This window comes from Cebus imitator, unplaced genomic scaffold, assembly GCF_001604975.1.
Source record: "Cebus imitator isolate Cc_AM_T3 unplaced genomic scaffold, Cebus_imitator-1.0 Scaffold2, whole genome shotgun sequence".
NCBI classification, from domain to species: domain Eukaryota; kingdom Metazoa; phylum Chordata; class Mammalia; order Primates; family Cebidae; genus Cebus; species Cebus imitator.
The window spans coordinates 3,948,607-3,970,162 of NW_016107317.1; the positions used below are offsets into that span (position 1 = coordinate 3,948,607).

Sequence of the window (21,556 nt, forward strand, 5' to 3'; positions counted from 1 at the left end):
TTTTTGAGTTTCGCTCTTGTTACCCAGGCTGGAGTGCAATGGCGCGATCTCGGCGCACCGCAACCTCCACCTCCTGGGTTCAAGCAATTCTCCTGCCGCAGGCTCTCAAGTAGCTGGGACTACAGGTGCGTGCCACCATGCCCAGCTAATTTTTTGTATTTTTAGTAGAGACGGGGTTTCACCATGTTGACCAGGATGGTCTTGATCTCTTGACCTCGTGATCCACTCACCTCAGCCTCCCAAAGTGCTGGGATTATAGGCATGAGCCACTGGGCCGGGCCTTGGGCTCAGAGTTTTTAAGGACAACTTGGTGAGTGGAGGAAGCCAGTGAGCCAGGAGTGCTGATTGGTTGGGTAGGAGATGAAATCCTAGGGAATTGAAGCTGTCCTCTCCTGCTGAGTTAGTTTCTGGGGTGGGGGGGGCACAAGATCAGCTGAGACAGTTTATCTATCTGGGTGGTGCCAGCTGATCCATCAAGTGCAGAGTCTGCAAAATATCTCAAGCACTGATCTTAGGGTCACAATCTTGTAGCCTCCAGCTGCATGACTCCTAAGCCATAATTTCTAATCTTGTAGCTAGCTTGTTAGTTCTACAAAGGCAGTCTAGTGGCCAGGCAAGAAAGAGGTTTGTTTTGGGAAAGGGCTGTTATTATCTTTTTTTAAACTATAAATTTCCTTCCAAAGTTAGTTCAGCCTATGCCCAGAAAGGAACAGGATAGCTTAAAGGTGAGAAACAAGGTGGAGTCAGTCAGGTTAGATCTCTTTTACTGTCTCAGTCATAATTTTGCAAAGGCGGTTTCAGGAGCTGCTTCCAACTGGCTCCTCTCTCCTTTTTATGTTCCCATCATTCTTTGAGAATTTCCTTGCTGTCTTGTAATAGATGTTTCAAATGTATTTTTGACTTTGCCTTCTCTAGCTTTGGAATCAGTCATTTCTCCAAGGAGCTAGTGCTTCTTTTATTGATGAATTGTCTTTAGAAACCAAGATCTGGGTGCTAGGTATAACTTGTTGCTATTGGGGTGTTATTGTTTCTAAGCCCTCTTGACAGACAGATGTAGTAAATACATGCATGTACACATATACACAGCACACACATAGAAACACATTCGTTTATATTTGTTTACCTGTATGTCAATCTATAAATCTGTCTATCTTAGAACTTACAACTTCACACTGATAACCTCTATTATACTCCAGCATTGCATGGTTTATTCTTACTTTCTCCTTCCATGTTTATATCCCTTCTTCTTGTCAGTGAGAAATCTTGCTCCCATTATCCCATTATCTTCAGTGTAGTCATCTTTTTGATCAATATTTACCTATTTGATCAATTGCTTTGTGTTTGACAATCTCTAGACCCTGCGGTTGTTTTCCTGGCTGTACTCCCCAAGCCTTCCCCAACCTGTAGAATTTCCAGTCCTCACTAGTAAGGGTGACCTTCACTTTCCCCAGAGCTGACTGCAATTCCCCCTCACCTGGCCTCCACCCTGATGTGACAGCATGCAGGCTGAGAATTTCCCTGGGCCCCAGTGACATGGGAGCCAGGTTTCTCTCCACTTTCATGGCAATGTGTGGCTGAGAAAATCCCTGCTCCCCCTTTTCTGTGGTTGAGAGCTCCCAAAAATAGAGTTCAGAATCATTCTATATAAATCAACAATAAGAGGCTATTTCATCTCTTTTGGAGTAAGTCAGTGTTTACCATCATTTTACATGTGCTTGTTATTAATGGTGGATCTGAAGGAAAAATGGTTGATGACCTTCCTAACCATTTGAATAATTACTTTTATATTTATTGGCAGAATTTCAGAAGGGTTTGAGCTGTAAAAGTAAAGCTCTGCTATCTAATCTTGGGGAGAAAAATGAAGCTTGGAGAGGTTCAGTAACTTTCCCAAGTAACACCACTAGTCAGTGGCCAAGCAAGGGCTGAAAAGTCCTGACTGAAACATGTGAACTCTACTGTAACATCATACACTTCTTTTCTTCCCATCCAGGGAGCTAATAGAGCAATTTTTGGATCATTTAGTGTACTATACAAAATTAAGTAGCTTATGTTTCTGAATTACCTGAGAACTTTTCATTTTATGCAGCTTTTCACCCCTAGAAGAATGAAAACCAGGTCCTAGGATTATAATGCCCATGTGTCAAGTGAATAGTTTGAACTAAAAGGGAGTTGACATCCCTTTGCATTCTGAGTTTTGACGACTCTGTTGCTCGAATCACTGCATTATATTTCCCTGAGAACACATTGTAACTACAGTGAGTGTGCAAGTGTATGAATGTGTGTGTATGTGCTGGGATATAGGCAGAAAATTTTGAGGAAACACAATTTTATTCCATGTGTGAAGACATGACTTCTCCTCTCTGTTCCATCACTGACCCACAATAAGATTTTGGGCAAGTCATTCATCTCGCCACATCTCACTTTTCTTTCTTGCTTTTTTTTTTTTTTGAGATAGAGTTTTGCTCTTGTTGTCCAGGCTGGAGTGTAATGGTGGGATCTGGGCCCACTGCAACCTCCGCCTCCCGGGTTCAAGTGATTCTCCTGCCTCAGCCTCCTGAGTAGCTGGGATTACAGGCATCCGCCGCCACCCTTGGATAATTTTTTGTATTTTTTTAGTAGAGACGGGTTTCACCACGTTGGCCAGGCTGGTCTCAAACTCCTGACCTCAGGTGATCCACCTGCCTCAGCCTCCCAAAGTGCTGGGATTACAGGTGTGAGCCACCACGCCCAGCCCACATCTCACTTTTCACGTGGGAAACGTAGAGGCAACTGCAAACTATCTCACAAGGGACAGTCAAATGGCGTATGGAGAACCCTGAGTAATTTTTGAGGGAAGAAGCTTTGAAAACCTAGGGGATTTCTCATCCTCTAGAGTAATTACTCCTCATGAAAAAATTTTTGGAAAGGGCATCTGTTGAACTTATTACTTCACTTGTAATTTTGTCTGTGTGTGTGTGGTCTAGCAGCAGTTATAATAACTCCACACCCCACCGGGCATCTGTTGAACTTATTACTTCACTTGTAATTTTGTCTGTGTGTGTGTGGTCTAGCAGCAGTTATAATAACTCCACACCCCACCGGGCATCTGTTGAACTTATTACTTCACTTGTAATTTTGTCTGTGTGTGTGTGGTCTAGCAGCAGTTATAATAACTCCACACCCCACCATTTGTCCTTTCCTACGAACATAGGGTAAAACCTACCCATTCGTTTGTCCATTGTGTGGCTCATTTATATTGAAGGTGCCAGCTGAGTTTGTTAAAGGACATAATTTGAGATTGACTGGGTTACATTTCAGTCATCAAGCCTCTTTGATTAGCATATGTCATTCATCTAGTTTCCAGGTGTCTATCATGGTACTGTAAACGTGCTCAAAACGACCTGAAGACTAACAACCTTCTTTGTGGTCTCTCTGGTTTGTGTTAGAGTGAAGTGGTCTATTTTTTATTATATGTAAGGTCTGCAAATTCTAGTTGTGCTTTCATAAGCATTAGGACAGTGGTTGCTTTTGTTTTTGTCCATAAAAGTTATTTTTGGGTTTCTGGAAGTGTATAAGGAAAAATATGGGAAGCTAGTATTAAATGATTAAATGCCTACTAAATGCCTGGTTCTGCTCTAGCCACATGTATTATTTAATCATCACAAAAACATGTGAGCAAACTGAGCCTCCCTAAGTAATTAGGCTTAGAGAAATTGAATAATTCCTAAATGTTTACACAACTAGCGAGCAGCAAAAACTGTCGTTGTCTCAAGAGTCTGCACTATTCAAAGTAGCATGGGTTCTTGGCTTAAAAACAAACTTGTTTGTGATATATAGTAAACTTTTCCCCCCCAGACTATTTTTTTAGGGCCCCAAAGAGGTTTTGTTTTATCTTCTTTAAGGAACATAGATCATGATGTCCTCTGCTTTTGTAAGTCCCTCTGTAATCTGAGCCTGATGAGCCCTGAGTAATAGCAGTAAAGCCATCACCGCTACCACCAGCTTTGAAAACAGGAGCTGACATCCTTTGAGCATGAACCATGTACTGGATATTGTTTGTTTTTATCAATTTGTGTATATTAACCTGTTTGATGCTCAAAATAACTCCATGAGGTGTGCATACTTCTATCATTTCTATTTTGTAAATGACAAACCTGGGACACATGTTTAGAGTTAAGTAACCCAAATCAAACAATAAATTAGTAGTAGAGCTGAGATCTGAATCCATGTGCTCAGGATAACCTGCATTATTGTCTGCAATACCATACTGTATTGTCTACAATACCATGCTTCTTCAGTAAACAATTCATGAGTTGGAAATGAATAAAACTAATTCTGATTAAGTTAAGCTGAAAGGGGATTTATTAGGAAGACATAAAGGCACTCACTGAATAAGTATGAAGCCTTGCTTGGAAAAAAAGCAGGACCATGAGAGAATAAGGACCAGCGATGTACGCAGCCAGATCGTACCACAGGAAGAGTTTGGTCCCAGGGCCATTGCTGGTGCTGCTCCTACTGGCCAGCACAGGTACCACACTGTTGACTGGTGGCTGGCCCTTGGGACACTGGACTTTTGGATCTCTTGCTATTGCTGATGCCACAATAATGAAGAAAATATCTATTCTTTCATCTTTGCCTCACTCTAAGATTCAAAGACCTGGGCAGAAGCAGTCACTTGATAGAGCCACGTCACATTTAAAAAAGACCAGATTTGGGGCTGGGCACAGTGGCTCACCCCTGTAGTCTCATCATTTTGGGAGGCCAAGGCGGACAGATCACGAGGTCAAGAGATTGAGACCATCCTGGCCAACCTGTTGAAACCCCGTCTCTACTGAAAAACCAAAAATTAGCTGGGGGCGTGGTGGCTAGTACCTGTAGTCCCAGCTACTCAGGAGGCTGAGGCAGGAGAATCACTTGAACCTGAAAGGCGGAGGTTGCAGTGAGCCAAGATTATACCACTGTACTCCAGCCTGGTGACAAAGTGAGACTCTGTCTCAAAAAAAAAAAAAAAGACTAGATTTGGTATAACTTTTGATTTAATTGTTCTAGTATATTTTGGGTGTGTAACAGCAAGAAATGACAACTTCCCACCTGTTGAACCTTAAGGATTAAGATGTTTTCTCAGAAAAACTTTCTTCTGTTATGTAGTAAAATAGATCAGTAAAATGATTTTAGAAATTGGCAGTTAAAGAATGAGAAGGCATTGGTTGCATATTTGTAAATCCAGTTATGCTCTAAGTGACCACTTTTGGCTCATTTTGTTTGGATCATGGATTAAAGAGCATAGCCTCCAAATGACTGAGTCATAAAATACCTCTGGTTTTCCTGGTTAATTTTAACTATACTTTAGGAAATTCACTGGGCATCAGAAGGTAGTACTCTAGAAAAAGGATGGTGTTTTTTTTGTTCACAAGTATGGTTGCAATCAGTGTTTTAAGAATTTGTTTTACAGGCCAAAGTTAACTTTAACAACTGCTGTAATAAAATACTTTCAAGCCTTGTCTGATGGCCCTCTGATTGTAAGCACTAATCCATACAACAGAATTTGGGTTCAGTACAAGGAAGTGTGGGTCAGGCCATGAAATAGGATTTAACTTTTAGAACATAACACTTAATGGAAATTCATTTTACTAGAATTCTGAACTTAATATAATTAAACTTTTTGAGTGCTTGTAACGTCAGGCAGTATGCAAAGTACTTTGTATCTCTCTCTCTTAATCCAACTAACTCTGTAAATATTATTGATACTTTAAGAATGGAACTGATACGGAGAGAAATAAATTTGCCTAAGGTCTCACAGAAAATGATGGAGTTAGGTTTTAAATCTGCATTTGTCTGACTCTAAATCCTGCTTTTAATGGCAACACTGTATTGTGGAAGAAAATCATTAATTAAATCACAAGTTAACTTGGAATAGCATTCTTGGATTTTTAGATCAGGAGATTTCCTTGTCACTTGTTCTTACAGAACAACTTTCTTTTTTTAGATTCGGTAACTCAAGAAATGTCATTCCATCCAATTCATTCTCTGAGTTAAAAGAATATAAATTTTTATTGCTACATAGTCTATTACTATTTCTAACATTCTTACACAGGCTGTCATATTGGAGGCAGGCATAAGTAGGATGATTTTCTCCCAGGTTAGGTGGACGGGCAGGGTAAGGTAGGTGGTGTGGCACCTCAGATCATCCCTAGTACTCAGAACTGCACGTTACTAAGGATGTGTGAAAATCCTCTGTTCTTTATTGAAGAGCCTTCTGTGGGTACCGTCTCTCAGTGGTAACAAACTTTCTAAACTTACTGAGCATCTTGGAATAGAATATTTGCTTTCGTTTCTCTTCATTTTTCACTTCTGAGCTTGAAGTTAAATTCATGTTTTCTAGTATTGAGAAGACAAGTTTTATTTGGTTGTTACAGCTCTTGTGGTTTTAACTGAGTTTGTTAACTGAGGCTAATTATGCATCTTTTTAATGGACTTTAGTCAACCTATGCTTTACAGAACTCTCATTTTAGCTTTAAGAAATGCTTATCCCAACGCTTATTGTGAATGTTTCCCTCCTGCTTGGTTTGTGCTCATAAAACTACTTCCGGCCGGGCGGAGTGGCTCACGCCCGTAATCCCAGCACTTTGGGAGGCTTAGGTGGGTGGATCATGAGGTCAAGAGATTGAGACCATCCTGGCCAACATAATGAAACCCCGTCTCTAACTAAAATACAACAATTAGCTGGGTGTGGTGGCATGTGCCTGTAGTCCCAGCTACTCAGGAGGCTGAGGCAGGAGAATTGCTTGAAGCCAGGAGGCCAAGGCTGCAGTGAGCCGAAATTGCACCACTGCACTCCAGCCTGGCACCTGGTGAAAGAGTGAGACTCTGTCACAAAAAAAACAAAAAGAAAAGCAAACCCAAAAAACGACTTCCTAATGAAAGATACTCAAATACAAAGGAAAGAAAAAGCCTTTGTCCTAATACCATAGCAGTAGCCTGAGTTTAAGAAATGAGAGTGGCCAGCCTGATACAGGGTAAAAGCCAAAATTCACTGGTGTCATTGACAAAAGACTTAAATAATTTTTAAAGATTTAATACCCATGATTTTGGTCTAATTTGCTTACTAAAATCCTGTTACCTTTCATATAAATTGTTACCTTGATTATAAAATATGAAATAAATCTGGGCACAATGTGGAACCCTCCAAAGCCAGATGTGGTACTGGGGTCATGGGGTCAGGGGATATTAGAATCAAGGCAGCATCTCTGAGCTTCCCTAAAGATGGCTTTGTGTACACGTGTCCAACACTACCTGGCCAGGCCCAACACTTTTTAGTCAGATATATAGATACACTCTGGCAGGTAGTGGGGCAAGCTGGCATGTCTTTGTTGTCCTTAACATAAGCCTCAAGAAAGATGTACTTTATTATATTTCAAACAAAGAACCTATTACTTATGAATGGAAGAATTAATAAGAACCTAAGATTTTTTTTTATTACTTTGCAAAGTGGTACACCAGTGTACGTATGGTAGCTACATTTGTGTTTTGTTGGAAGCAACCATCATATGGACGACAGAAATTATTTATAATTTGCATGTCATTATCATGATATTTAAAAAGCTCTATGTCTCTGGACCTCAGGCCAGGGCTTAGAAACGGTTTCATGGTAGCAAACTAAGCATTCCCTGTAACAGGATGTGAACTGCAACAGAATGCTCCAGGCAATGTTAAATTGGGGTGATTTTTAGAAAGTGACAAATGTTTTATGTTTCCTAAATGTGAAATGGGTTCTACCAGTTCTAAACGGCTGCCAACTTATGTTATCACTTGCCTGCTTTGTAACTGCCTCAATTATTTTCTTCCCCAGCCCTGTATGATGAGATTCGTCAGTTTCGCAAGGCCTGTGGGGAGGCTCATCTTAAAACTATATTAGCAACAGGAGAACTTGGATCTCTTACTAATGTCTACAAAGCCAGTATGATAGCAATGATGGCAGGTAAGTGTTTTATTTTCATACTATGTTTTCTATTGAATTGATGTTTTTAGGAGAAATTAATTATGTGAAAGCATTTAGCTATTAAACATGTTAACCACTTGGAATTTTCTTGTGGGAGGAATCAGATAACTTTGTAAAAACACATTCAATGTGAAGTGGTCAAAGACGCCTGGCTTTCTTCCACATTTTTTTTTTTTTTTTTTTTGGGTGGCATTTCATTGCTGCACTATGCTTATAAGGCAGTAGATGGCTCTCTTGTTAGTGAATTGCCTTCTGTTGTATTCTTTGATTATTCACTCATCAACATATGTTAGACAGAAATTTCTTTAACTCTGACTTCTCTCTGAATTTAAGTTTTTCATTTATCTTGGAGATATGTATCCATACTCTCTGAGGCAGGCTCTGCCTTTGTGTTAGTTTTTTAAAATTTAGTGCAGTATCATTGTTTTTTATACTTTCAAATATGAGTTGACTTATTCTTTATCTCTGTGAACAGCAGGTCTTTCCATTTAGACATCCAAGCTTGCAGCCTAGGAGTCATGCTTGGTTCTTTCTTTTTCTCACCTTCATATAAATCAGTGAAGTCTTGAGAGTTCTCTCCAGACCTCTTTGCTGTGTCTGACACATCTTCCCTCTGTTCTGAGTGCTGCTTTCTTAGGCCACCATCCTCCTCCACAAGAATTTCTTCAACTGTTCCCCTGTCTTCTTGACTTTTGTTCCTCTCCAATCTGTTCTCCACACTGTTGCCACAGTTTTTTTTTTTTTTTTTTTTTTTTTTTTTTTTTTTTTTTTTTTTTTTTTTTTTTTTTTAATGCTAATTTTACTATGGTACTGCTTGCTTAAAATGTCTTCGGTGGTTTCCCTTCATCTTCAAGATAAAGTGTAAATTTCTTGATTCTTATTTTAAAAAGGTCCTTCCTAAGACCCTGGCTGTGCCTCTGTCATCTCATTTTCCCTTCACACCATGTTTTCCAGCCATGTAGAATTACTTGCAGTTCTCTGCAAATGGTGCCGTCGAACTCTTTTGAGTCTTTGTATGTTCTGTGCCTCTTCCTGCAATGTTTTTGCCCACATAACTCAACATCTCTAGGTTCAGTTCAGATTCCACCTTTTTCAGGAATTATTTCCCCTGATACTGCATCTTCCCCTGCCGTATGGCTCATTATCTCCTCTATGTGTCCCTGCAGCATTCAGTTAAAAACCCTATCATATAACTTATCACATGACATTGCGATTGAGTGTTGAATTTCTTTTTTTTTTTTCAATATATATTTTCTTGCACTTTAGGTTCTGGGGTAAATGTGCAGAACGTGCAGGATTGTTGGATAGGCATATACATGGCAATGTGGTTTGCTGCCTCCATCCCCTCATCACCTATATCTGGTATTTCACCCCATGTTATGACTCCCCAACTTCCCTACCCCCTGATGTCCTTCCCCTATTCCCCCCACAGCAGACCCCAGTGTGTGATGCTCTGCTCCCTGTGTCCATGTGTTCTCATTGCTCAGTACCCACCTATGAGTGAGAACATGCGGTGTTTGGTTTTCTGCTCTTATGTCAGTTTGCTTAGAATGATGGTTTCCAGATTCATCCATGTCCCTACAAAGGACACAAACTCATAGTTTTTTGTGGCTGTATAGTATTCCATGGTGTATATGTGCCACCTTTTCCTTGTCCAGTCTATCATCGATGGATATTTGGGCTGGTTCCAGGTCTTTGCTATTGTAAACAGTGCTGCAATGAACAAACATTTGCATGTGTCTTTATAATAATCCTTTGGATATTTACCGAGTAATGGGATTGCTGGGTCAAATGGAATTTCTATTTCTAGGTCCTTGAGGAATCGCCACACTGTCTTCTGCAATGGTTGAACTAATTTACACTCCCACCAACAGTGTAAAAGCATTCCTATTTCTCCACATCCTCTCCCGCATCTGTTTTCTCAAGATTTTTTTTAATGATCGCCATTCTAACTGGTGTGAGATGGTATCTCAATGTGGTTTTGATTTGCATTTCTCTAATGCCAGTAATGAGCATTTTTTCATGTTTGTTGGCCACATAAATGTCGTCTTTTGAAAAGTGTCTGTTAATATCCTTCACCCACTTTTGAATGGGGTTGTTTTTCTCTTGTAAATCTGTTTCAGTTCTTTGTATATTCTGTATATTAGCCCTTTGTCAGATGCGTAGATTGCAAAATTTTTTTTCCCATTCTGTTGGTTGCCAGTTCACACTAATGATGGTTTCTTTTGCTGTTCAGAAGCTCTGGAGTTTAATTAAATCACATTTGTCTATTTTGCCTTTTGTTGCCAATGCTTTTGGTGTTTTAGTCATGAAGTCCTTGCCTATGCCTATATCCTAAATGGTTTTGCCTAGGTTTTCTTCTAGGGTTTTTATGGTGTTAGGTCTTATGTTTAAGTCTTTAATCCACCTGGAGTTAATTTGAGTATAAGGTGTCAGGAAGGGGTCCAGTTTCTGCTTTCTGCACGTGGCTAGCCAGTTTTCCCAACACCATTTATCAAACAGGGAATTCTTTCCCCATTGCTTGTTTTTGTCAGGTTTGTCAAAGATCAGATGGTTGTAGGTGTCTGGTGTTGCCATCGAGGCCTCTGTTCTGTTCCATTGGTCTATATCTCTGTTTTGGTACCAGTACCATGCTGTTTTGATTACTGTAGCCTTGCAGTATAGTTTGAAGTCCAGTAGTGTGATGCCTCCTGTTTTGTTTTTCTAACTTAGAATTGACTTGGCTTTGCAGGCTCTTTTTTGGTTCCATATGAAGTTTAAGGTGTTTTTTTTCCAGTTCTGTGAAGAAGGTCATTGGTACCTTGATGGGGATAGCATTGAATCTATAAATTACTTTGGGCAGTATGGCCATTTTCACAATATTGATTCTTCCTAACCATGAGCATGGAATGTTTTTCCATCTGTTTGTGTCCACTCTTATTTCCTTGAGCAGTGGTGTATAGTTCTCCTTGAAGAGGTTCTTTACATCCTTTGTTAGTTGTATTCCTAGGTATTTTATTCTCTTTGTAGCAATTGTGAATGGCAGTTTGTTCTTGATTTGGCTCTCTTTAAGTTTGTTATTGGTGTATAGGAATGCTTGTGATTTCTGCACATTAATTTTGTATCTTCAGACTTTGCTGAAGTTGCTTATAAGTTTCAGGAGATTTTGGGCTGAGATGATGGCGTCTTCTAAATATACAATTGTGTCATCTGCAAATAGAGACAATTTGACTTCCTCCTTTCCTAATTGAATACTCTTCATTTCTTTTTCTTTCTAGATTTATCTGGATAGAACTTCCAATACTATATTGAATAGGAGTGGTGAGAGAGGGCATCCTTGTCTAGTGCCAGATTTCAAAGGGAGTGCTTCCAGTTTTTGCCCATTCAGTATGATATTGGCTATGGGTTTGTCATAAATAGATTTCATGATTTTGAGATACGTTCCATTGATACCTAGTTTATTGAGAATTTTTAGCATAAAGGGCTGTTGAATTTTGTCAAAGGCCTTCTCTGCATCTATTGAGATAATCGTGTTTTTTTGGTCTATGGTTCTGTTTATGTGGTGGATTACATTTATAGACTTGCATTTGTTTAACCAGCCTTGCATCCCCTACTTGAATGAAGCCTACTTGATTGTGATGGATAAGCTTTTTGTTGTGCTGTTGCAGTGGGTTTGCCAGTATTTTATTGAAGATTTTTACATCTATGTTCATCATGGATATTGGCCTGAAGTTTTCTTTTCATGTTGAGTCTCTGCCAGGTTTGGGTATCAGGATGATGTTGATCTTATGATTTGGAAAGGATTTCCTCTTTTTGTATTGTTTGGAATAGTTTCAGAGGGAGTGGTATCAGCTCCTCTTTGAATGTCTGGTAGAATTCGGCTGTAAACCCATCTGGGCCTGGGCTTTTTTTGGTTGGTAGGCTATTAATTGCTGCCTCAACTTCAGCCCTTGTTATTGGTCTGTTCAGGGTTTCAAATTCTTCCTGGTTTAGGCTTGGGAGGGTGCAAGTGTCCAGGAATTTATCCATTTCTTTCTTCCAGGTTTACTTTTTTTGTGTACAAGACTTGCTTGTAGTAATCTCTGATGGTAGTTTGTATTTCTGTGGAATCGGTGGTGATATCCCCTTTATTGTTTTTTGAGTGTTGAATTTCTAAGTGTCTTTCTAGGGGCCCTATATTTGGATGAGGATAACTGGTTTCTCCGTTCTTGAATCTGGGCCAGCCATTGCAGTCACTCTACGCATTGTACACTCTTGTGTACTTTTTGAGTGCTTTGGCAGGCATAGCAGATCATTCCTTGTAACTCTTCTGAAAATCAGCCTGCTAGTCATCAATGGTGCTGTTGCTTTGGTCACAGCTGATGTATCTAGAAAATATCTACACTTGTTGTCCAAGAGCAAAATCTCAGAAAAACCTGAAGATGACAAGGAATGGAACACATTGAACAATTGTTCATTAGTGATGTTGACATTTCAAAGATTCAGAGTAGAAGACTCACTATGCCTCTTAGGAACCTGGGAAAAGCCCCTTGGAGGCTACTTGGTATACAGGTAGCACCCATTTCATGTTCCTTGCCAACAGAAGTGATTGTTAGTCCATGTGTCAAAGTAAAAGTTTGGAAACGAATATCAGCAGCCACAGATCGTACATGGTTTGTGATAGCCACAGTGTGGGTTGTGCACATGAGCCTGAGATACTCCTCAGGGTCACATTGGAGCCAATCTTGTGATATCTGGTACCTGGCTGATATCCTGGTCACAATGAAAGTGTATTCATTCTGGGAGGTCAGCCAATCCTGTCCTACCCACAGCACCTAGTACTCATGATAGGAATGTGGTATTAGGTCATCATGCTTTGGAAGCTCTGTCCCACCCTCTACCCATCCTGTCCACAGAAAAAACGTGATTATAAACATATCCCTTTATCTTTACCTGTCTGCTTGTTTCTCTGTTTATGTTGTTTGTCCACTTCATTTCTTCATTTAAGCAGTGTTTATTGAACACTTAACTGTGAGTAATAAAACTGTATTCATGGTGTGCTTTACTAGATACATTGATATAATATTCCTTAGTGCTCACATCAGTTCTGGAGTTGAAGAAATCTAAGATTGTGTGACTTGTTTAAGGTCACAAAGCCAATAAATGAACCATATGAACACCCAGGTCTTCGGGATCTAGGTTTATTGCTTTTTCAATTGTAACACAGCTGTTTCCCAAGGCTCACACTAGTTTTATCATAAATGAAAGATACAATCTTTGTGAGGTATAATATATGAAAGCATGTAGCATACTTCTTGGCCCATAGTTTATACTTCCTATTATGTTAAGAAGGTATATAATAGAATTGAGGTATTCTTTGATGAACTTTACACATTTTAAAATATTTTTATATTCTTGTTTCAATTTCATATGTAACTTGCACAAAATAATCCCCCAACAAGTAATTTAAAAATTTCTGACTAAATTCAGTATTCTACTTCTGTTGTGATGTAAAATTATTTCTTTAAATCAATTTCACTGAGGCAGATTTGCATTCAGTAAAATTCAGATGCTGTGTAGACAGTGTGATGAGTTTGGCAGCTTGCAAACAGCTGTAACCACTCCTTTCTTCAAGACATAGAACATTTCCATCCTCCTAGAAATATTTTTTGTGCCCTTTTATAGTAACCTCCACTCAGCTCATCTGCTGTCTCAGCTGTGACCACTTTTCCACTTTTATTATCATACTTAGCTTTGCCAGTATTGGAACATTATCTCATCACATAGTGTGTACTCTTTTGTGCTTCGTTTTTGCCCTCATTAAAAATAATACATGGGAGATCTTAAGGAGTTTGCCTAGAAGTATTTTATTGCGTAAGTATACTTAGTTGCTAAAATTATTGGCATAATGTTGTTTATAATATGTTCTTCTATTCTGGTATCTATGGGATCTGTAGTTGTATCTCTTTCTTTATTCCTGATATTGATCATTTTTGTTTCCTTTCCTGTTGTTGTTTTTGTTTTCCTTCTTCTTCCTCTGCTTGTTCATTCTAGGGCTTTGCCAATTATTAATCTTTTCAAAGAGCCAATTTTTTATTTTGTTGCTTTTTTTATTACTTTTCAGTTAAAGGTATTTTCTAATTTCCCTTGTGATTTCTTTTGTTATTTAAAGTGTTGTTTACAGTGAGGTATTTACTTTCCAAATATTTTGTGCTTTATGGATATCCTATTGTTGCTTTATAATTTAAGATTCTATTACCCTCAGACAGTGTCCATTGTAAGCACCTTTTGTCTTTTGGAATTAATAGTTATTTTATAGCTCATTTTATGGTTGTATTTAGTTATATCCTTCAAGTGCACACTTAAAAGAATGTGTGTTTCAGCTGTTAGAGCAAATGACAGATCAGATTGGTTGATAATGTTTTTCAGATCCAGTTTTGTTTTCCTTTTGGTCTACCAGTTCTATTTATCAATGGGAGAATGTTAAAGTCTCCCAACATGATTGTGGATTTGTCTGTTTATCCCTTTGGTCTGTCAGTTTTTTCATCATGTATTTTGGAGCTCTCTTGTTAGGTATATACACTTTTAAGATTGTTGTGTCTACCTGTTGAAGGAGCACATTTGTCATTATGAAATCTTTCTTTTTATCTCTGATACTAGTCCTCGTCTGAATGTCTACTGTATGATATTCATCTGGCTACACCAGCTTTCTTGTGTTTAATACTTGCATGGTATATGTTTTTTCATCCTTTTATTTTCAACCCATCTGTGGCTATATATTTAAAATTTATCTCTTGTAGGCATTTCTTTTCTAATCTATTGTGACAGTTTCTACTTTTTCAAATGTTTTATTCATTTATGTTTCATATAATTATTGATATGGTAGGAGTTAAGTCTGTCATCTCGCAAACTTTTTCCCATTAGTTTGAATCTATTTTTGGTTCCTCTTTTCTTGCCACCTTTTGAGTTCATCAGCTATTTTTATAACATTTTGTATCTTCTGTTGGCTTTTTATATATAAACTCTTTGTAAAAAATTTTAAGTTGTTGCTCCAACAGTGTGCATTCTTAATTTATCGCAGTCTACTTTGAATTAATGTTAAACTATACATGTCACATAAGAACTTTACAACAGTTTAATTTATATTCTCATTAGTTCTTTGAGTTAATATTCTTTTATTCTATAAATATCATAAACCTCTTATTACAATGAAGTGATTTTTTAAACAGTCATTTGTCTTTTAAGGACATTAACAAAGAAAAAACTAAGATAAGCTAGTGTTTTGTTTTCCCATTAATGTATCACTTCAGTCTTTATTTCTTCTTATAAATATGGGTTTCCCTCTTATATAATTTAGTCTGGGAAATTTCCACAGGTATTTTTTTGCAGTACAGGTCTGCTGGCGATGAGTTCTTTCTGGTTTTATTCATCTGAAAATGTTGTTATTTCAACCCCGTTTTAAGGATAGTTTGCTAACTATAGATTTTTGGGTTAGGAATTTTCTTATTTCAGCCTTTAAATAAATCATTCAATTTCGTGGAATTCCATTTCTTCTTGTTTCCTTGTATATAACATCTTATCTTACTCTGGCTATGGTCAATCAATATTTTCCCTTTGTCTTTTTTGTTTTCCCAGTAATTTGACCACAATCTACCTAACTATGGTCTTCTTTGTATTTATCCTGAACTTTTCTGAGCTACTTGGATTAGGAGATTGATGTTTTCTATCAATTTAGGACATTTTCAAAACCATATTTTTAAATGCATCTTCTACCCCATTCTACTGGTCTTTCCTTCTCAGAACACAAGTAGATGAGTGTTAGACTACTTGATATTACCCTATAGGTTACTGAGGTCCTGTTTGTTTTATTTTTAATCTGTTTTCTCCTCTGTTCTCCTGATTGGTTACATGGATCTTTATTCAGTTTCATCGCAGGATCTTTAGGGTGTCACTTTGCCAGTCAGAAACCTCCACGCGCTTCTGCCTGAGTTTTGCTTCTGGCTGCTGGGCTTCTTCCACCCACTCGGCCTAGCAGGCTTCACCTGGCTTACACTACTGGCCTGGATCCAACACCTGCCAAAGCAAGCCAGGCACAGAGTGGCAAGGGGTATGTTTGTAAGCGAGCGCATGCAAAGTCCAGCCACTGTGCACAGCAAGGCACACCAGCTGCGGCAGGGCAGGCAGCTGTGGGTGCAGGCTCCATGCGAGGCTGCAGCTAGACCAGACATACGCAGCTTCCTCTGTGGACACCAGTGTCTGGACAAGGGGAACACATTGGTGCCCAAAAACTTGGAGATACCAGGAAGCACAGAGCCCCAAAGAGTGTTGTACAGCTGTCATAGCTCTAGCTTGGGGAGCCCCAAAGTCTGGGCTCCCAGAAGGGCCACAGCTCCTTCTTCCTTTTTATTACCTATAATGTGGCTTGTTAGGGGTGTGTTTCAACACCGTTTGTGTTACAGCTCTTTTAGTCCCGCCATTCGGTGGGTTCTGAGTTCTTGTCCTGTGTCCAGGAAAAATGAAGTACATGGACAACTGGAGGGTGAGCAAGGCACATAGGAGCTTCATTAAGCAACAGAACAGCTCTCAGGAGACCTAAAGCGGGTAGCTCCTTCTGCAGGCAGATTGTCCCAATGAGTGTCCAGCTCTCAGTGGAGAGGAGACATGTAGTGGGTAGCTCTTTTCCGCAGGATGGTTATCCTTGTGAGTGTGTGACTCTAGCTGAGTCTGAGGTTTTTATGTGCACAGAATAGAGGGAGTGCGTATTGACTGGTCCATGGGTGACCGTGGACTGCCCTAGAAAAAGCACGATCTGATTGCTCTAACAGTCATCAATGAAGTTCTATGGCCTTCACCCAGAACTGGCAGCATGGACCCCTGGCCTCAGGCTGTCCCTGGCTTGAAGGTGGGGCTTCACCAGGGTCCCATCCCTTCCTTCCTAGGAACCTGTCTGCCTCCCACCGCCATCAACATGTTGTCCATGGCACTCAGGCTGTTCACACTGAGGGGCGCCTGCAGATACACACCAAGCTGCCCTTAGCCCCTCGGCTTTTCTCCTATGCTTATTGTTGCCGAAAGTCCTGAAGGGGCTGAGGTGGTGGGAGGCTGGTGTGTCAGTGCCACCCTGAACATGTGCACACCCAGCCAGATTGTGGCAGCACCTGGGCTTGGCCACAACTTTGCTCCACAATGGAGCAGGCACCAGGACCAGGGAGAGGCCAGGGAGTGAGAGCAGGTGCTTCTGAGCCTGCATGGGTAGGGGCCTTCCTAGGCTCCTAAGAGCGCAGGGATGCCTGGGTCCAGAGATGCAGCTGGGTGGCTGCAGCTGTCCCTGGGAGGATGGGGCTCTTGCCCTACCATCATGGTAGAGGGTGAGGCTCTTACTTGTTTCCAGCCCTCACTAGCTCTATGGAGTGTGCAGCCCCAGCCACACCTCCCCCACTGCAGCTGGTGTACCCACAGTGTCTGCTGCAGATGGGCCACTGCCGCCATCACTTTGATCCTTATTTTCTATCTCAAATCAGCTTTTAAGCCCATCCAGTGAAATGTATGCTGCTGTACATTTTTAGTTTAGAATTTCCATTTGCCTCTTTTTTCTAATTTTCATTTCTCTACTGACGTGTCCCCATTTTTTCATTGGTTGAGATCATATTTTCCTTTAAGCAATTGAGTATATTTGTAATAGCTGATTTAAAGTCCTTATCTGCTAATTTGTACAGCTGGGTTATTTCAAAGGTCTGTATTTTGAGCTTTTAATTTTTTAGCGCCTGAGTTTTATTGTTATTTATAGCAGGAGGGCAAGTCTCATAACATTCTGTTATGTCTGTAATTCTTCTCTGCTTTTGTTTCCCCATTAATTTAGAATCAGAATCTCAAAGGAAAAAGGTTTATCATTACAGTCATAATAATTTAATAATGTTGTAGCCATTTAAATTATGGCCAAAAAAAATTCTTTGAATAGAGACTAGGCACAGATACCTAACTCTGTTAGTCTAGTATTATACATCATTATAGGTAAAGTTCTGTTAACCATCTTTGGTCAACTAAATGTTAGTAGTCTAAACTGTAAGTATGATTGGTTTAATCTTGTTTAGAAATCTTTCAAAATGTTTTAGAGGAAGGAACACAGTCCATAAGAAGACCAGAACTCTTGTTCTGTCTTGCATATTTTGTGGCCTTAAGCAAATAAATTAAGCTGGTTATCAGTTCAAATGCAGCACAGTATGTGAATGCATCATAAACTGTAAATAAACTACTTTGCAAGTTATTGAAAAATATTAGTATACCTTCCTTCTCCATCCTACCTCAGTAAGAAAGGAAAAAATAATATCTTTTTTTCTAGACTCTTACAAGGCATTATTTAGAGCATAAGCTTTCAAAACCATTTGGTGTAGCTGTAGGGGAGGTACATAACATTGAGCTGGATTTCTTTCTATACTGATTCCAAAGCTTACTATATTAGCAGAAATGTTCAATGAATCTTATATTTGAACTTACTTTGCTAACACTTGGCTCTGTATTCAAAAAGAAAAGTATAAAAAGAATGATTAATTGAGAATCACAATTAGATGTGGTCCAGTTAATGATATGTTTTTGGTACACGTCTCCCCGTGTTTATTTTTTTTTTAATTTTATTTTTAACTTTTAAGTTCAAGGGTGCAAGAACAGGTTTGTTAACATAGTTAAATTTGTGTCATGAGAGTTTGTTGTATAGATTATTTCATTATCCAGATGTTAATCCTAGTATCCATTCATTGTTTTTTTCTGATCCATTCCCTCCTTCCACCCTCCTCACTCTAAAAGGCCCCAGTGTCTGTTGTTGTTCTTGATGTGTCCATGTGTTCTCATCATTGAGCTCACACTTATAAGTAAGAATAGTTGCTACTTGGTTTTCTTCCTGTATTGGCTTGCTAAGGATAATGGCCTCCAGCTCCATCTATGTCCATGCAAAGGATATGATCTCATTCTTTTTTTATGGCTGGACAGTATTCCATGGTATATATATATACACCACATTTTCTTTATCCAGTCTGTCATTGATGGGTATTTAGATTGATTCCATGCCTTTGCTATTGTGAATAATGCTGCAGTGAACATACATATACATGTGTCTTTATAATAAAATGATTTATATTTGTTTGGGTATATACACAGTAATGGGATTCCTAGGTCGAATGGTATTTCTGTCTTTAGGTCTTTGAGGAATCACCATATTGTTTTCCACAATGGCTGAACTAATTTACACTCCCACCAACAGTGTGAAATAGATCCTTATTCTCCACAACCTTGCCAGCATTTGTCATTTTTTGACAATTAAATTGTGGCCATACTGACTGGTGTTAGATGGTATCTCACTGTGGTTTTGATTTGCATTTCTCTGATGATCAGTGATGTTGAGCTTTTTTTCATGATTGTTGGTTACATGTATGTCTTCTTTTGAAAAGTGCCTGTTCAATCCTTTGCCCACTTTTTAATGGGATTGTTTGCTTTTTCTTGTAAATTTGTTTAAGTGCCTTAGAGATGCTGGAAGTTAGACCTTTGTTGGATGCATAGCTTACAAAAATGTTCTCCCATTCTGTAGGTTGTTTACTCTGTTGATAGTTTCTTTTTCAGCCATGTTTATGTATAAGTTCTTTTAATTTTTTTTATTTTAGAAGCCATAGCAGCAACATCAGCTCTTCAGACATGTATCCAAATAAAAATCTTTTAACTGGCAGTCACTTAATCAGCAGCTGTAATTATCCAGAACAAAGGCAGGAACCAAAACAAATGAAAGCGTTTTAAATAGATGAAAAATATATAATCTAACCTATAATACAACAGCAACACGATAATAGCTAAAGTTTTTTGAGCATTTACTATGAGCTGGACAGTGTTTTGAAGATTTATGCACATTTACATTTAATCTTCACAGCAACCCTATGAAGTCGGTACTCCTATGTGATACAATTAGAATATTAGAACTTTTTGCTGTTGTTCTATGTGGTCATTGTTAATGTTTGGAAACATTCCAGGTACTGCTTTGTTTTACCAGTTCCTCTGTCTATTACAGCTTTGTTTCCTCTCTTTGGCCATTTTAAAAGATTTAAATAAAATTTCTGTACTCTGTCAAACCTCCTATTGATCATACAACAAAGACAGAATTAATTAATTGATCATGCTGTTATACTCCTAGGACAGTTGTAAATACCAGTAGCATTTGTTACATAGTATCAGTATCAAGTGTTTTACCTGTTAGATTGTGTGTGTGTGTGTGTGTGTGTGTGTGTGTGTGTGTGTGCAAAACTTTGATCTTCCCTGAGGCTAAGGACTGCACCTTCCTTAATTTTATTCCTCTGAGATTACTATCAAGCCTGGCATATAGTAGATATATATTTCCATATACACCAATGAATGAGTGAAAGAGAGAAAAAAGATAGAGATAAGGAAAAGTGAAAAGAGACAAAGAGAGATTTGAAAATTCAGATGCCTTTTTTGAGATGTACCACAATCTTGCAGAGTTTGAACATGTTATTTTAGAGGGCAAACTTTTATTTTAATTGAACAAAAGGAGAATTTATATTTTAGCAGGGATATTGTATTTCTAAAGCAATGTAAGGCATTACAAGGATATTAATGATTTGTAAGAACGTGGAGATGAATCTGGAGGCAAGGGAGAACCAGGGAGAACTTTTCGCTTTGTTTTGGGTTGAAGAAAAATTGATCTTCCATGTACATTAGTGGGAATGTAGTTAGGGAAGTACAAATACAGGAGGAACTAAAGTAGGAGCAAACAATTTGAAGGGAGTATAATCAGAGAAGAAAAACGAGAGCTATACTGTTTTTCGTTGAACAACCCAAGAACAAGATGATAGGAAATAAGATAGGGAAACGTGCTTACAGAAAGGAGAAGTCTAAAGCAGGTCAATCTGCTGCTAAGGGATTTCAGCCCAGCAAATGCACACATTAAGAATAATGCCAGAATATAGCAAAGTGGCTTTATCTTTCGGTAGCGGTGGACTGTTCGCACACACGCAACAGCTAACAAGCTCTGCTCTTAAGTTATTCTAGACCTTATCTTTGGAAATAATGCAGGCATGATAAATAGGTTGGAGTAGAAAAGCACTAAAGATGCAATCATAATGTCATCAGGTTTGAATTGCTGATGAAGATCTGTGGGAAGAGAACTAACACAGAAATATGGGGCTTGAGAAAAGCAGACCTTGAAGGAATGCAAAATGAGTTTTGAACTTGGCTGGAATTTTGCAACGTGTAGAAAATGAAACATGAAAAAGGTAGCATCCTGGGAGGGAACATTCAAAATTCAACCCAATAAGATCAAAGTAATACAGAAACAATGAGAGGAAGCAGAGAAATAAGAGAATATAAGGGAAGCCATTAAAAAATAAAATAAAGGGGAAAAGTAGTGGGAAACTTGCTATGACTGAACGAAACCAAAACACTAAAACAAATGCAGTTATTAATAGCAAATTAGTATCTAAGATTTTTTTCTAAAGATTGTCGCAAGTCACACAGGTCCCTCATCTTAGGCTGCGAGCCTTTGTATAGTCAAGGAGTATTGATCCCGATGGCACATCTAGACTCCTGTGGTGTTGTGGCCTTTTTTTTTTTTTTTTTTTTTTT

General features: G+C 38.8%; 1 protein-coding gene and 1 pseudogene across 3 annotated transcripts in view; one reads left to right on the forward strand and one right to left on the reverse strand.

Annotated features, from left to right (window-relative positions):
- The window catches only part of LOC108303547, a 10,355-nt pseudogene extending 4,003 nt beyond the window's left edge, over positions 1-6,352 (reverse strand).
- Positions 1-21,556, forward strand: part of DERA (deoxyribose-phosphate aldolase) — a 125,307-nt gene that overhangs the window by 57,410 nt on the left and 46,341 nt on the right. For all 3 annotated transcript variants that reach the window (XM_017528713.2, XM_037738420.1, XM_037738415.1), the window contains one exon: positions 7,829-7,957. In XM_017528713.2, coding sequence (XP_017384202.1) covers positions 7,829-7,957 — 129 coding nt within the window. The remainder of the gene's footprint in view (positions 1-7,828; positions 7,958-21,556) is intronic.